At 54.6% G+C, this 15906-nt stretch overlaps 1 protein-coding gene across 4 annotated transcripts; it reads left to right on the forward strand.

The window, feature by feature from the left end:
• Positions 1 to 3850: 3850 nt before the first annotated feature.
• On the forward strand, positions 3851 to 15885 carry FCER2 (Fc epsilon receptor II). 4 transcript variants are annotated; one of them, XM_088838966.1, is made up of 11 exons: positions 3851 to 3975; positions 5578 to 5694; positions 6675 to 6794; positions 7019 to 7072; positions 10735 to 10797; positions 11027 to 11089; positions 11207 to 11269; positions 11400 to 11489; positions 13132 to 13502; positions 13615 to 13721; positions 13998 to 15885. In XM_088838966.1, exons 2-11 carry the CDS (start codon positions 5673 to 5675, stop codon positions 14134 to 14136), a joined length of 1092 nt encoding a protein of 363 aa, XP_088695092.1. In that variant the 5' UTR covers positions 3851 to 3975; positions 5578 to 5672; the 3' UTR covers positions 14137 to 15885. The 4 variants fall into 4 exon arrangements, with proteins under 4 accessions (XP_088695092.1, XP_088695093.1, XP_055286919.2 ...); XM_088838967.1 differs by having other exon boundaries at positions 13351 to 13502; XM_055430944.2 differs by lacking the exons at positions 3851 to 3975; positions 5578 to 5694 and adding an exon at positions 5930 to 6074.
• Positions 15886 to 15906: the final 21 nt, after the last annotated feature.

The following is a 15906-nucleotide window of genomic DNA, read 5'->3' on the forward strand; positions in this document are numbered from 1 at the left end:
TGTTGGGGGCCCTACACCCCATGTCCCTCACCCCACTGAGTCACTCGGGACCAACCCCAGTTCTTCAGAATTCCTACTTCCCCACAGCACTGGGGGCCTGCAAGAGGCTATGACGAGACCTGCGGTCCTGCCAGGGAGGTGCTGACTGGCAACCCAGGGCCTCCAGGAGTCCAGTGCCCTCCTCCATAGGGAAAACTGAGACCTATGGGGTCTGTGTGTAAGTCACACGGCCAAGGTCAGGGGAGGCTGCAGGGCCCCTGGCCCCTCTCTGGGATCTGGGGCCTCTGGGAAAGAATGGTGTGGGTTTCCCCTGACTGTGAGAGCATCCACTCATGACTTTGAGGCTGCAAAGCCCCGGGGAGCAACTGGCAGCATGAAACATTTAGACAAAAGGCCAGCAGCAGGATCTGCTTCTCCAGGGGTGGTCTCCTCCGATGCCCCCTCCCCCCTCCCAGGTTTCTGAGTCCTCCGTCTAAACCAGCTCTTCCTCTGCATCGCCCCCACCCTGCTCTCCACCACCTGAAATTGTCCTGTGGATTGATGAATTTTAAACTTTGTTTTTGTGCTGCAGCAGGGATGAACCTTGGGGACCTTCCACTCAGTGAAGTGAGCCAGAGGCTAAAAGAAAAATACTGATTGATTCCACTTCTAGGAGGTCCCTAGAGTAGTCAGATCCATAGGGACAGGAAGTAGAATGGTGGGGCCAGGGGCTGGGGGAGGGGAGTTTGTGTGTAAGGGGGACAGAGTTTCAGTTTGGGAAGGTGAAAACATTCTGGGATGGATGGTGGATAGCGCACCCCAACAATGGACTTAATGCCACTGAAAATGATTAAATGGTACATTTTGTGTCAAATATATTTGTATGTGTAATATAAGCAATATCACATTTGTGTATACTGTATATACAGAATTAAAACCGAAAGTCTTTTCCTCTCTCAAGAGAGCTGGGACTTAATCCTGTCTGCAGTGTGGCACATGGTAGGTGCTCAGTGACTGTTGAATGAATGAAAGAGGTCAGAGTTTATCTGTCCACGGTGGATGGAGAGAAAGAGACGGGAGACAGAGGGAAACAGGAAAAGCCTGAAACCAGTGCTTCTCCACTGGGAACCTGCTACGAAGCAGTAGTCCTCAACTGTGGTGATTCTGTGCCCCTCAGGGGTCATCTGGAGATGCCTGGACATTTTTGGAAGGGAGAGGGGAGGTGCTAGGCAAGTGGCGAGTGGAGGCCAGTGCGCATGCTCAGTCGCTAAGTCGTAGCCGACTCTTTGCGACCCAAGGACTGTAGCCCGGGCACGCTCCACTGTCCATGGGATTTCCCAGGCAAGTATCCTGGAGTGGGTTGCCATTTCCTCCTCCAGCGGATCTTCCCAACCCAGGGATCGAACCCGCGTCTCCTGCATTGGCAGGCAGATTCTTTAACACCAAGGCACCTGGGAAGACCAGAGCAGAGACCACGGACGTTGCTAAATATTCGATAATACACAAGACCGCTCCCCTGCGACAAGGAATCATCTGGCTCCAACGTCAACCAGTGCCGAGAATGAGAAACCCAGCTTTAAAGACATCTCCGCCTGGAAGTCCTCCTGAATTTGACACACCTACTTGCCTCCCCCACCACACACTCACACACCCTTTCCTTGCCCTCCCAGAAACATCAGGAAAAACTGGACAGGCGGGGTGAGCCCTGAGCTGTGCCAGGACGGGGTCCGGGTCAAGGTCGCGAGGTTCCTCCCTTCATCCCAGCTGCTTTGAGTGTCGGGCCCTGTCCCTGGTGCTGAGATTCTGCGTGGGCGTCGCACCGAGGACTGGTTAGTGTTGGGGATGGGAGCCTCGTGGGGGACGAATCGGGGTCCAGGAGGTCCCCATTGCGGCTGGGATCCCGCCTGAGAATTGTTTACGGTCATTGCCTAATCTCTGACCAGTTCCTACGGAGTCCAGATCCAGGAGTGACTACCAGCGGTGTAGGGATGCAGACCCTGAAAGGAGAACCAAAACTTTCGGGTCACAGCCCACATCCGCGTGGTTTCCTGTTTATCCCCTAACGTCAGTGAGGGACGTGGGTTGACACTGCCGAAGGGAAGAGGGAGCAGGCGGTCTGTGATACGGTCCCCCGCCCCCAGAGTCGGGAGGGGGGCTGTGCCCTTCAAACATCCTCTTGCCTAAATTGAGTCTTGGCGGAGACCCAGGACCGCAGTGAGCCCTCCAGCGCCAGTTAGAACACGGAGGACCAGTGGGCACCAGCAGCGATCGGGGATGGGTGCATCCACCTTCAGAGCTGTCAGAAGCTGGGAAACACCAGACTCCATGACAAGCTTCTACTCCAGCCCCAGCCTGTATCCGGGACTCGGTCTTGAGGCCTAGCCACAGCCCTGCAGGACTTCTTCCCAAACTTTCTCCTCCTCTGCCAGTGTCCTCTCTGCCCGGCTGTCCACCCAGACACTCCAGCCGAGACTTGTCATCTTCCATAGCATCTTCTGAGCATCCGTCCCCATCTCTTTCCCATTACCAAGGCCATCTCACCTCAAACCTACCTGCTTCTCTCCATCTAAATAGCTACTGCCCCCGGCCACCTCCTCTGGTTCCTGGACCAGGTGACAGCCCCCACTATTGTCCCCTTTGCCACCTGGCCCCCATGAAAGTCCCCCAGGGTCCCCACTCCCCAGGCTCCCTGCCATCTTTGTCCATCCAGTGGCTCCCTGTGACCTCTCTCTGATGCCCAGATGATAACTCTCTCCCCAACTTAGAGTGTTTCTCCTCTGTCACTCGGCAAACCATGCCAAGGGTTCAGGCCCCCACAATTAGCCCTCATCAAGGTTGCAAGGGACATTTGGGGGCCCAGTATGAGCAGCCTCAGGCCACCAGAGTCATTCACTCAGTAGACAAATGCTGAAGGCTACTCATCCCCAAGCCAGGGATACAGTGTGACAGAGGAGCAAACGCAGTGATTGCTATCTTGCAGTCTGCCGTCCAGGGACATTCCAGCCAGCCCCTTCCTGCTTGGTGGACAGCCTGGCCTAGTCCTGGTTGGGAAGTGGAACACGGTGGGCACAGGTGGACATCTTTCTGAGAGGCAGAGCATCAGGCCTGGGGCGGGAAGGCAGCCCAACCAGGAGTTCAGCACAGGATGTTTCCCCACTGAGAAGCCTTGGGTTAAGGATCAGGAGACACGTTTCAGGGAGGAAGAGCAGGGTGCATGAGATGTCAGGAAGTTCCCTGTCAGTACAAGGCTAGGTGCATGGTGGGGAAGGCTGCAGACTCAGGACCCACACCACCTGGGTTCAAATCCTGGCTCTGCCATTTGTGAGCCGTGTGACCTTGGAAAGTTACTTACCCTCTCTGTGCTTCCCATCTTTCATCCATAAGACAGCATTGGTAACAAAACTGTCTGCCTCATAAGGTGGTTGGTCAGGAACGTGACATTTGTTAATGCCTCTAAGACACAGAGGACTGTGCCCAACATGGGTTGCTACTAAAATAAACCATATATCAAAACTGTCAGTATTTGACGGGAGGGTTATCGCATTATCTCACATATGTTTCTTTTTCACTCTTCCCTCCCTCCCTCCTTCCTTATTTTCCTCTCTCCTCCTTCTCCCTCTCTCCATCTCTCCCTCTTCCCAGCATGACGATTTAGTCATTTTGGGTTCGAATCCTGACTCTATCTCTTAGTTCCTTTGGCACTTTGGGAAGGTGACTTGGTGCCTCAGAACTCAGTTTGTTCTCCTGAGAGATGGAGCTCAACATAGCAGAGACCTGGCCAGGTGGCAGGGAGCTTCAGAGGAGGCCATGCGTGGACTGGGGTTATCCGGGCGGCGAGCCCATAATTAGGTCTGTGAAAATACAAGCAGTGGGTGAATCTAGTTTCAGAAGAAAGTATCTCTCTGGGTTTAAACTCCTCACCACAGCCCGTGGCTTCTGCCAGCCTCTCCCATTGGCCCCAACTGACCAGAAGACAGCGACACGCTCCAGACTCATGTGAGTGCGCAACACATGTGATTGTGCGTCCGTGCCTCTGAGTCTGTGACAGTGTGTGTGTCTGTGTGTGTGTTTGTGTGTGTGTGTCTGTGTGTGGTAGTTGTGGAAAGTGTAAAGGCTTCCTGGAAGAACTGACCTCTGGACTGAGTCTCGAGGAATGGCCAGGAAGAGGACTGCCTATGAAATGGACGGTGGGCAGGGGGGCAGGTGGGGATGGAATTGCCAGGTGTGTGCAGGGACCAGGTTCGGGGAAGTGAAACCCAGTTGACTGGCATGACTGAGCAAGAAAGATGGGCTCGGTGGGTGCATGAGGGTCTGATTGTGCCGGACCCTGGGGAGCTATGGAAGGTTGTAAGCAGGGAAAGGAGTGCTCGTGTTAGAAAGGTAAGCTGGCATAGGACCCCGTCACCCCAGCCCTCAGCAGCACACACACACCAGGAGGTCATGTCTCCCAGGGGTGGAGCCAATAGGTTCCGAGGTCACCCATTCTGGGTTCTAGGTCCAGTCCCACCGCGGTGTGGTGTGGGCAGATTCCTTCCCCTCTGGGTCCCTTAGTTCACCTACTGTGTACCAGCACCTCCAATGCTGCCTCCAGGGGAGCCAGTGCTGCCGCTTGTCCCCAGTTTACAGATGGGCAAACTGAGTCGTTTTTATAGGGAGAAGCCAGGACTCAGCCCCAGATCTGGTCAGCACGGGCTCGCGCACGTCCGGCCACAGGATGGTGACCCCTTTGGCTTCCTCCAGGATGGTGAAAGACCCAGTTTGAACAACAGCCTGTCTGTCCCATTCTCCGTTTCTCTGAGACTCAGAGAGGGGAAGCGACTTGCCCATTGTCACCCAGCAAGGCAGGGCAGCTGGTGGACCCCAGGCTTCTCTGATGGCAGAGCCCATGCTCTTAGCACCTAGTAGGTACTTTAGAGTCAAGAGACTTTTAAAAACGCCTTGGGCACGTCGGAAGAGAAGAAAGCTGAGGCCTGGGTGACAGAGTCTGAACGTCCCAGCAGGAACTGGCACAGAATGGATGCTTGAGATAGCTATCTAAGACCTGAAGACCCACTGTGTGCAGCTGTGCCACAAGCCTTAAGTCTGCTGTTATCTCATTTGGTCCGACCCTGGCTCATGGGTCACCCCATTTTACAGAGGGGAAAACTGAGGCTCAGAAAGATGGAGTCCTGGGCTGAGGTTGCACTGGCGGCAGCAGTAACAATAGCTGATGGTGTTTTCAGTGCTTGCGATGTCCCAAAGCACTTTACACACCCACCTGGAGCAGACCACCCTATGGAGTAGAATACCTTAATTTTGTCACATGGTGGATGAGGAAACTGGTTTTGAGGTCAAGCCACTTGCCAAGATGACTCAGGTGCACACTGGTGGAACACTTGCTCTGCGCCTCACATGTGATGGGCCCCTGGGTGCCCACCTCTGGCTTCAGGCCCCTCACCCTCCACACCAGTTGCATCCCCCAGTTAACTGCAGCATTTATTTCCAGTCATAGACTAAACAAAACCAGCCAATTGTCACTGCCCTCCTCAAGTCCCAGGTGCTGGCCTGTATGAGTAACTAGAGCTTGACATCTAACCCTCAGCCCCTGTTAAAACCCAGATCCCAGCCAGAACTGCCGCCACTGTGCCTGTCAAGTGGGCTGCCTTGACAGGTAGTGAGCAGCCCATCACTGGGAGAATCCAAGCAGCGCTGCCATGGAGGAAAGTTCCTACTCAGGTGAGAGAACTCTCTGAAGCTGACCCTGACCAGGTCAACAACTCTGACCTCCTATCTTCCACCCAGGAGAGGAGCGGGGCTCCAAGGACCCTATTTGGAAAGAATAGTGAATTTTTAGCAAAAGCCCAACAAGGGAAGGGAGGTGAGCCCTGACTGGGGTTCGTGGCACAGAGCCAGGCAGACAAAGGAAGCTTCGGGCCACTCCCTTCCCTGACGCAACACCCTCAAGACCAAAAGAAACCCAGCTCCAGTTGGGGCACGGGGGAGCCTGATAGACCGACAGCCATATGAAGGGGACTCAGAACAAGTGGAACCCAACACAATGACTCCTCACAGCCGGGCTGAGGGGAGGGCACCCGGGCCTGCAATGGGGCAGCAAGGTAGAGTTCTGGGGGAGCCCAGAGTGGGTGAGGGAAGAGCTTGGATTTGGGGGGAACTGAGACCCAGTGTCTGGTGTTTAGGGAATAGGCATGGGGGTGAGGGCTGGGGGTGGGGGCCGGGAAGGAGGACCCAGTCTTCCTGAGATGGAGCTGGGGAGCCAGCACCGGGGGCAGACAGGTAACTGAACCCACACAAGGGAGAAGGGGCATCGGTCGGCCAGTTGGGGGGGGGTCTGTGGAGGGGGGCTGGCTCTTAGCTCCCGGCTCCCAGACCCATCTCTCTGGACAGTGGCCTGGCACCATGTCAGGCTTGCTGGCTGCTGGAACGTGGGCAGAAGGAGCAGCCGTCTTTGGGCTGGACTGGCAGAGGGACAGACTCAGAGATGCAGAGACAGACAAAGATGGGGGGGCTGGCAATTGCTGACAGACATGAGAGCAGCATGTGGGTAAAATGTCCAGAGGAGGCTGGGGGTCCACTGAGACCCTCTGCTTCACTGTGGGCTCTGGACGAGCTCCCACAACTCTGGGTGATGGGAAGACCGGCCAAGCCGGAGCCTAGCCTCACCCTGCACTCCCTGTTGCTCCCCCTGTTCCTGGCAGAATTCACAAAATTTTCCAGAAGGCGGAGGCCATGCTGTTCTAGGGGAACGCAGCTGGCCCTGCTGGCACTGGTGATGACGGCGCTATGGGCTGGGCTGCTGACTCTGCTTCTCTTGTGGCGTGAGGATACCCCTAACCCCCAAGACCCCCATCTCATGTTCCCTCCCAGACCCCCACTCTCAGATCCTGGGGAGCCCAATTTCCCTGATCTCCCCACCTTGGGACACTTCCCACCCCAAACCTCCATCTCCAGCTGGCAGGTGGGGTGTGGATGGATGGGAACACCCGAAATACATCCTTTCTCTCCTCTCCTCTCCCCCATCACCCCCTCTCCCATGCCCCAGACTGGGAAAACACACGAAATCTAAAACAGCTGGAGGAGACTGCCGCCCAGAACGGTATGCAGGGGCCGAGGGGGGAGGCGCGGGGCAGAGTGGGGCAGCAACCAGGCTCTTGTCTTGCTTCTGCCACTGACTGGTGTGGGATGAGGAAGTCTGGGCTCCAGTGTCTCTCCCAGGATCTAAGGGTCGGTCTATGCTAGCCTGAGGAGGTGGGGTGGGGGATGAAAACCCAGAGACTCTTTCAGGGGCGGCTCTGAGCTGATACCTACCTGCTCTGTACCTCAGCTTCCACACCTGTAAAACAGGCATCATGTTAGTGCTAAGAGGCAGGAGAAAAAAAAAGAAAAAGACTTTTGAAGAGCTCAGAACCGAGTCCAGTGAGCTTTTGAGAAATGCCTGCTGCTTTTGCATTTTGTTCTGGGTGGCGGAAGCGTACACAGGTTCACTGGACTCTTGCCTGCACTTTCCTGAGTACGGGCAGACCTCAGACATATCAAGGGTTTGGTTCCAGAATAAAGCCAATGTCACAATAAAGGAAGTCACAGGAATATTTTGGTTTCTCAGTATACATAGAAGTTATGATTGCATGATACTGTGGTCTGTTAAATGTTTAATAACATTAGGTCTAAAGAAAGTGTATATACCTTAATGTCAAAATACCTTCTTGCTCAAAAAATTGCTGATCATCATCTGAGCCTTCAGCGAGTCATAATCTTTTTTGCTGGTGGAGGGTTTTATTCTGAGACGGCAGCAATTTAGTCTCAGCTTCAGTGAAAGTGTTAGTCACTCAGTCGTGTCCGACTCTTTGCAACCCCATGGACTGTAGCCCGCCAAACTCCTCTGTCTATGGAATTCTCCAGGTAAGAACACTGGAATGGGTTGCCATTCCCTTCTCCAGGGGATCTTCCCAACCCAGGGATTGAACCTGGGTCTCCTGCTTCTTCTGCATTGCAGGCAGACTCTTTACCGTCTTTACTCTTCCCACCAGGGAAGCCGGTCTTCAGGTTCCCCTTCTAATTCGAGTTCTCTCGCTGTTCCCTTCACATCTGTAGTGACTTCTTTCATTGAAGTCTTGAACCCCTCTTGAGGGTTGGAATCAACTCCTCCCAAATTCCCGTTAACGTTGATAGCTTGACCTCGTCCTGTGAATCACACCTGATCTTCATGTCGTTTGGAGTGGCGAATCCTTTCCAGGAGGTTTTCAGTGGACTTTGCCCGGATCCATCAGTGGAATCACTATCTGCGGCCGCTTGATGTGCTTAGTCATTCAGTCATGTCCAACTTTTTGTGATCCCTTGGCCTGTAGCCTGCCAGGCTCCTCTGTCCATGGGGATCACCAGGCAAGAATACTGGAGTGGGTTACCATGCCCTCCTTCAGGGGATATTCCCAACCCTCAGGGATCGAACCCAGGTGTCCTGCAAGTGGAGGATTCTTAGCCATCTGGGCCACCAGGGAAGCCTGGCAGCTCTAGTCTTATGAAATGTATTTCTTAAAGAATAAGACTTGAAAGTCAAAATGCCTCCTTGATCTCTGGGCCGCGGCATGGATGCTGGATTAGCAGGCATGAAAACAACGTGAATCTCCTTGTCTGTCTCCATCAGATTCCTTGCGTTACTGGATGCATTGCCAATGCGCAGTCATATTTTGAAAGGAACTTTCTTCTCTAAGCAGTAGGTCTCAACCAGTGGGCTTAAAATACCCAGTAAACCGTGTTGTAAACAGGTGTGCTGTCATCCAGGCTTTGCTGTTCCATTTATAGAGCATGAGCTGAGTAGATTTAGCATACTTCTTAATGGCCCCAGGATTTTCAGAATGTTAAATGAGCACTGGCTTCAACTGAAATTCGCCAGCTGCATTAGCCCCTAACAAGAGAGGGGCTTGGATGCTTTTTAAAAAATTATTTATTTATTGGCTGCTCTGGGTCTTCATTGCTGCATGTCGGCTTTCTCTACTTGTGGAGAATGAAGGCTTTTCTGGTCGTGGGGCTCGGGCTCTAAGGCATGCAAGCTCAGTGGTCGCAGTGGCTTTGTTGCTCTGAGGCGTGTTGGATCTCCCTGGACCAGGGATTGAACTCATGTCCTCTGCATTGGTAGGCTGATTCTTAACCACTGGACCACAGGGACGTTCCATCCTTTGAAGCTTTAATGCCGGGCATTGACTTTTCCTTTCTAGTTATGAAAGATGGCATCTTCCCCCAATACAAGGCTATTTCATCTACAACAGAAATCTCTTGTTTAGTGCAGCCACCTTCGTGAATTAGCTTGATCTTCTGGAGAACTAGCTGAGCTTCTCACCAGCACTGGCTGCTTTCCCTTTCATATTATGGGGGCGGCCTCTTTCCTTAAACCTCATGAACCAACTTCTGCAGGCTGAACACTTTTCTTCTGCAACTTCCTCACCTCTCTCAGCTGTCTTAGAACTGAAGAGACTTAGGGTCTTGCTCTAGATGAGAATTTGTTGTTGTTCAGTCACTATGTCACGTCCGACTCTTTGCAACCTCATGGACTGCAGCACACCAGACTTCCCTGTTCTTCACTATTTCCCAGACTTTGTTCAAATTCAAGTCCATTGAGTCGGTGATGCCATTCAACCATCTCATCCTCTGCCGCCCCCTTCTCCCCCTGCCCTCAATCTTTTCCAGCATCAGGGTCTTTTACAATGAGTCGGCTGTTTGCATAAGGTGGCCAGAGTATTGGAGCTTCAGCTTCAGCATCAGTCCTTCCAATGAATATTTAGGGTTGATTTACTTTAGGATGGACTGGTTTGAGCTCCTTGCAGTCCACGAAACTCTCAAGTCTTTTCCAGCACCACAATTCAAAAGCATCAATTCTATGGCGCTCAGGCTTCTTTGGCTTTGACTTCATGAAATGTTGCGGCTGGTTTGATCTCTCCAGATCACGAAAACTTTCTCAGTATTAGCTGTGAGGCTGTTTCACTTCCACATCATTCGTGTCTTTATTGGAGTAGCATTCTTAATCTCCTCTGAGAACATTTCCTTTGCATTCACCACTCGGCTAACTATTCAGCACAAAAGGCTTAGCTTTTGGTCTGTTTCAGCCTTCCAGGTGCCTTCCTCACTAAACTTCATCACTCCTAGCTTTTAATTTAAAGTGAGTGACATGTGACTCTTCCTTTCACTTGAACACATGGAGGCCACTGTAGGGATATTCATTGACTTCATTTCAGTATTGTTGTGTCTCAGGGAATGGGGAGGCCCCAAAAGAGGGACAGAGATGGGGGAACTGCTGGTCAGTGAAGCAGTCAGAACGCACACAACATTCATCAATTAAGTTCGCCATATATGGGCGTGGTTCCTGGTGCCCTAAAACCATGATCAGAGATCACTAACCACAGACCATCATAACAGATACAGCCAGAATGAAAAAGTTCGAAAAATTGCGAGAGTTACCAAAATGTGACACTGAGACGGGAAGGGAGCAAATGCAGCTGGAAAAATGGCACTCACAGACTTAACAAAGCAGGGTCGCCACAGACCTTTGTCTTGTAAAACATGCGTTAGCTGCCAAGTGAAATAAAACCAGATCTGCTTGTACTCGTGTCCTTGGAATTAAGAACAATTTTTAATCGCTTTTAAATGAAGCAACAGCTGCGGTCATCCAGATGATGTGATGGGGGTCGGTGCACTTTGGCTGGGGGTTGGGGGTGATTCGCCAACCTGCCTTCCTAGCTCGACAGGTCTTTTCTCCCCCTGCTCCAGTCTCTCAGGTGTCCAAGGACTTGGAAAGACACACGGGTGACCAGATGGCCCAGAAATCCCAGGGTGAGCAAGCTGAGCTTGGGGTCTAAGGAGGCTGGATGAACATGTGGACACAGGGCTCCAGCCCTCCATGAGTTGCAAAATGGGCAAGTGACTTTAAAGACTCAGGTGAAGAGACAACGCTGGTGGCAGGGTTGGGGGGTGGAGAGTGGGAGTGAAGGTGTCAGGAAGGGACTACTTGGGGGTGAGTCTGAGAATTTGCTTACCACTGAGCCCCCTCCCCTGCAACCAGCTGCCCAGATAATGCAGGACGTGGAACGAATCCAAGCTGAACAGAAGAGAATGGAATCTCAGGGTGAGAGCTGGGGGCGGGGTGGGGTGAGGCCTTGGGTTCTAGAGCTAAGGGGGGCCTGTGCAGCTCGGGAGCAACATCCCTGACACCAGCCCTGCCCCCCCCCACCACCCCCATCAGAGTCTGAGCTCTCCTGGAACCTGGATGGTATTCGAGCTGACCTGAGTGACCTGAAGTCCCGCGGTGAGCGGCTGGGGAGGAACAGCGGGGTAGGGGGCAGGGAGGTATGCCTGGATCTGTGCCCCGTCCCTCCGCAAATTAAAAACAAACACTTTTGACTCTTCCCCCGCTACCCCTGACCTAACCACTCAAGGCTTGAATGAGATGCGTCAGGCCTTGGATTCACTGGGAAGACTCCAAGAGGAGGTGGGAAAGTTGTGGATCGAGCTACGCGCGTCCAACGGTGAGCAGGCGCCTCTGTGGGGGGTGGGGGAGGGGGCTTGTCGGCGCAAGCAGGAGACCTTGGGTGCGACCAGTTCCAGCCTGCAGTAGAGGTGTGGGCGTGACAGTGCAGATGGGTGTGTGCTTGTGTGTGTGGTTGGACCGACATGGGGACACTTTAGAAAACCCTTTCTGATTCCAGCAGCCCCGCTCCACTGACCTGGGTGGGGGGCTTGCACGCTTTTTCCCCCTCCAGGTAAAGATGTTGAGCATTCACCAAAAATGGGTTCTCTTTACTGATCTCACCTCTGACCATCTCCACTCAGGGGAGGGTTGTGGGTAGGAGGCCCTTAGCCACAGCCCTCCGGGAGGATTGTCTGACCCAGCCACGGGGCAAAAGAGGGAGTAACCTCACAGTGGTGCAGACCAGGGGAACCACGGGGTCTTCCCAGGGGTGACAATGAGAGAGATGATGCTGGCAGTCCCGAGGGTCATACGGGTGATCCCAGCAAGGTGCAGAAAGGGTTCAATTACTGTGCCTGTAACCTGGGGTGGAAACTGGGTGATCCTGCCTGAAGACCCACCCCCTGGCCCCTCTGTACCCTTGATTTTTGGCCTCTGGGAAGCCCCAGCTAGGTCAGAGAAGAGGAAGGATCTCTGCTCTGTGTGGAGGAGTGCTGTCCCCTGGGACCTGGGGTGGCTGTGGGAATCCCAGCAAGAAACCCCGCCGTACCCTCCACCCCCCCCCACTGGAACCTGGATCTCATTTGATCAGACTCCCTCCCCCAAAATCTGGCCCCGTGGCCTGGGTTCTGAGCCCAGCTCGGTGGCTGTCTCTCCATGATCATGTGACCCAGAGCCAGGGCATCATCCCCCAAAGTTATCTTGAAGGACCAGAGATGCCCTCTTCTGTTTTGACGCTGTTCCCCCCAGAGGGCTGACTTCTGGTTACAGTCCGATGTGTGGGAAGTCTCCCCAGGGCTCCTCAGAGTTCGGTGGACCCACGGCTCCTTAGAAAAATTCCACCCAAGATATGGAGCCCTCCATGAATTTCACTCTAAGAAAATCTAATTTAAATAGCGAGAGAGTCAGTCCAATTAGAGTGGGTTTTAACCTTCTAACTGGCAGTGCTGGTGGTGGTGACAGTGGCTGAGAGTTTCCTTGGGGTTGGGGCAAGGGAAGAAAGATCACGGTGGTCCCTACCCAGCCCTCTTCTCCTACCCCACCCCCACCACAGACTCCCCTGACCAACTAGAAGAAAATCATCTCAATTTCCCAGAAAGTCACCAAGAGTGCTGGTTGGGGGGTGATGACCGTGAGGGTGCTGAGGGTTGCTGTGGGGGGCAGCTGTTGGTGGGGATGGTAGCAGGGAAAGTGATGCTGGCGGTCTTGGCCTCCTCGTGCCGTTGGCACTGGAGACTAAGATGTGGCTGGCTTGGCACTGGCCGTGGAGCTGGTGGTGGAGAGATGCTGCTGGCCATTGCGGGTGCCTGTGGTGGGGGTGCTGGTGACCACAATGTTACTGACAGTGGTGGTGGGCGCGCTGATGGTGGTGGCGGCTGAGGTGCTCCTGCCGTGGGGATGGTTTCACATGTACATCAATATGGGAGCTCCAGAGAAGAAGGAGACTTTCTGTTAGGCCCTGGGGTTGATCTGCTTTTCAGCCCAGACCCCAGGAGAGATGCTGCCACCCACCCTGCCTGTGGGACCCATGGCACCCGCCACTGCACTCTCCTCGGTACCCAACACAGCATCCACCTTGGTACCCACGACAACAACATCCACTACAGCACCCACCATGGTGCCCAGCACCACAGCAATTACCACAGAAACCACCACAGTGGCCACCACAGCTGCCCCCCTCAGCCTCTCCTCCACCCCAGGCTCTGTGTGCAACACGTGCCCCGAGGCATGGATCTATTTCCAAAAGAAGTGCTACTACTTCGGGGAGGGAGCCAAGAAATGGATCCAGGCCCGGTACACCTGTGAAGATCTGCACGGGCGGCTGGTTAGCATCCACAGCCCAGAGGAGCAGGTGGGCCTGGGTTCTGCAGGGGAAGTGGCAGATCCCCACCCCGATCTCCTGTGGGGTGAGGGCAGGGGAGCCCAGGCACGGCTCCCCAGCCCTCCAGCCCTATCCTCCCCAGGACTTCCTGGCCAAACGCGCCAACTGGAGGGGCTCCTGGATTGGCCTTCGGGACCTGGACATCGAGGGGGAGTTTATCTGGATGGACAATCAGCCCCTGGACTATAGGTGCAGAGGGGGGGAATGTAGAGGAGGGACCCCTTGGAGGGGAGGGGAAACTTTCTGTGATGGGAGAGGAGGGTTTTGGGGGTTATGTGCCTTAGGGAGCTTCTGGATGGAACCCAAGGGAGATGGTCAGGGTTTGGATTCAGACTAGACTCGGGGGAGGGAGGGTGGTGTCTCCAGGCTGCTGGGAGTTGTGATGGGGATCCAGTGATGGGGTGGGGAGGGCCCAGGGGACCCTTCCTCCTTCCTCACCCTCTGACCTGAAGCCTTCTGCTCCAGCAACTGGCAGCCGGGGGAGCCCAACGACGCGGGCCAGGGTGAGAACTGCGTGATGATGCTGGGCTCTGGGAAGTGGAATGACGCCTTCTGTGGCAGCGAACTGCACGGCTGGGTGTGTGACCGGCTGGCCACGTGCTGAGCGTTGGCCTGCCACCTCGGCCCTGGGTGCCCCTGCCCACCCTCCAGCTGCACCCTCTGCATCACTCCTCCACCTTGAACACGGGAACAGCCTGACCCACAGCAAGACTCTGAGGACCGCAGCAAGCAGAAGCAGCCGACTCATTCCCATGTGCCCACCAACATCCCCGAGGGCCTGTCCCTTGCCTCTCAGCCCAGCGGGCCGTCACCCCTGCCCTGCCCTCAAGTGTTTGGAGTTCCCAATCTGAGAATCCCCTGCCCTCCAGTTTGGAGGCTAGAAGCCTCCTTCCTTTTGGGGCACAGCGCCTGGCAGCCCAGCCTTCCAGGGAGCAGCAGGGAACGCCTGAGACCCCAGCATGCCCTCTCCTGATACAAACCCATATGCTGGCCCAAGAGAACAGAGACCTCAGCTCAGGCAGCCAATGCTCCCCCCACCACCGACCTGTATCAATAGAATGGGGCCATGACGGCCCCTCATGCCCTCTTCTCAGGGCCTTGCTGGCTCTGGTCTCCAGGTGTAGAACATGGATGCTGGGAGTTGTGGAACATGGTGCCCGGGGCCACCTCTGAGTACCAGGAACTGAAGTGGCATGGATAGTTCCCCTGTTTTTTTTTTTTTTCCTACTTCATTATAAGAAGCATTTACTAGGCAGGGCCTGAAGATGAAGACTCGGGTCTGATGGAGCAGAGAACACCCCTAGACACTCAGGAATATAGCAAGGCAAGGCAGTGGACTGCTGTGAACGTAGTTCTCAGTCCAGAATAGGGCCCAGTACAGAAGGCTGGAGAAGCTCATGGGGGAGGTGGACAGGTCACCTGGAGGCCTGTTTGGGTCCTCAGCTGCTGGTCCCACCCCCATGCAGGGTCTGGGAGGCCAGGACAGCACCAACCCCAGGTTTGACCAAGGTCAGCCCCACGCCTCTGGGAGGCCATGGAGGGAGGCAGACCAGGATCTTAGAATACCCCTGGTTAGGCACCTCACCTGCCCACCCCGAGTTTCTCATCTAGAAAAGGAAGAGCCAGACACGCTCATGTGATTCTCGAGCCCACTCGAGAAAGAGGAGAGACCCACAGTGGGCCACCCAGGACCACGCAGAATCCTGAGTCAAGGGCCAGGCTAAGCCCCAGCCACATGTTTGGAGGCTGTGGAGGGTTCCCTGGGGCCCAGAACAGGGTGGGGAACAAAGCTGACCCCTTGAGTGAAACATGGGCTGGAACCCCACCTTGGCTATTTGCTCTCCTTGGCACCACCCCTAGATTTTTCTCTCCCTCAAACCCTTCCTTGGAACTCGGGGCCAGCGCACAGCTGCCTACCCAACCTCTCCTCATTGGAACTCAGGCTTCTGCCTCCGGGCTGCTCAGGTCGACAGGGGGTCACCCTCGCCACCTCTTTCTCTCACCAACCCCCTTCCAAACCCATCAGAAAGAGCCAAGGCCCCAGTCAATCCATATCCAGAATCCCCTCCTGCTTCAGCCTTGGTGCAGGCCCCCTCCTTGTTCAGCCAGGTCTTCCTCTTCACTGACCTAAGAGTCCCAGAAGCTTCCTTCCAGCTCAGGGAAAAGGCCGGAGTCCCGCTGGCTTCTTTCTGATCGTTTGGACCCCTCCTGCAGGCTGAATCTCCCCAGGTTCTCCCCTGCCAGCATCCTCACTGCTCCTTCAACATTTAGGCTAGCTCCCACCACAGGGCCTTTACACATGCTCCTCCCACCTCCCTCCTGTTCAAAAGGACACCTCCTGACTCCCCATCCCTTCTACCCCACTGTGTTTTTG

The sequence above is a fragment of the Moschus berezovskii genome, chromosome 8 (genome assembly GCF_049115385.1).
Source record: "Moschus berezovskii isolate FMDL1 chromosome 8, NW_MosBer_1.0, whole genome shotgun sequence".
Classification (NCBI taxonomy): Eukaryota; Metazoa; Chordata; class Mammalia; order Artiodactyla; family Moschidae; genus Moschus; species Moschus berezovskii.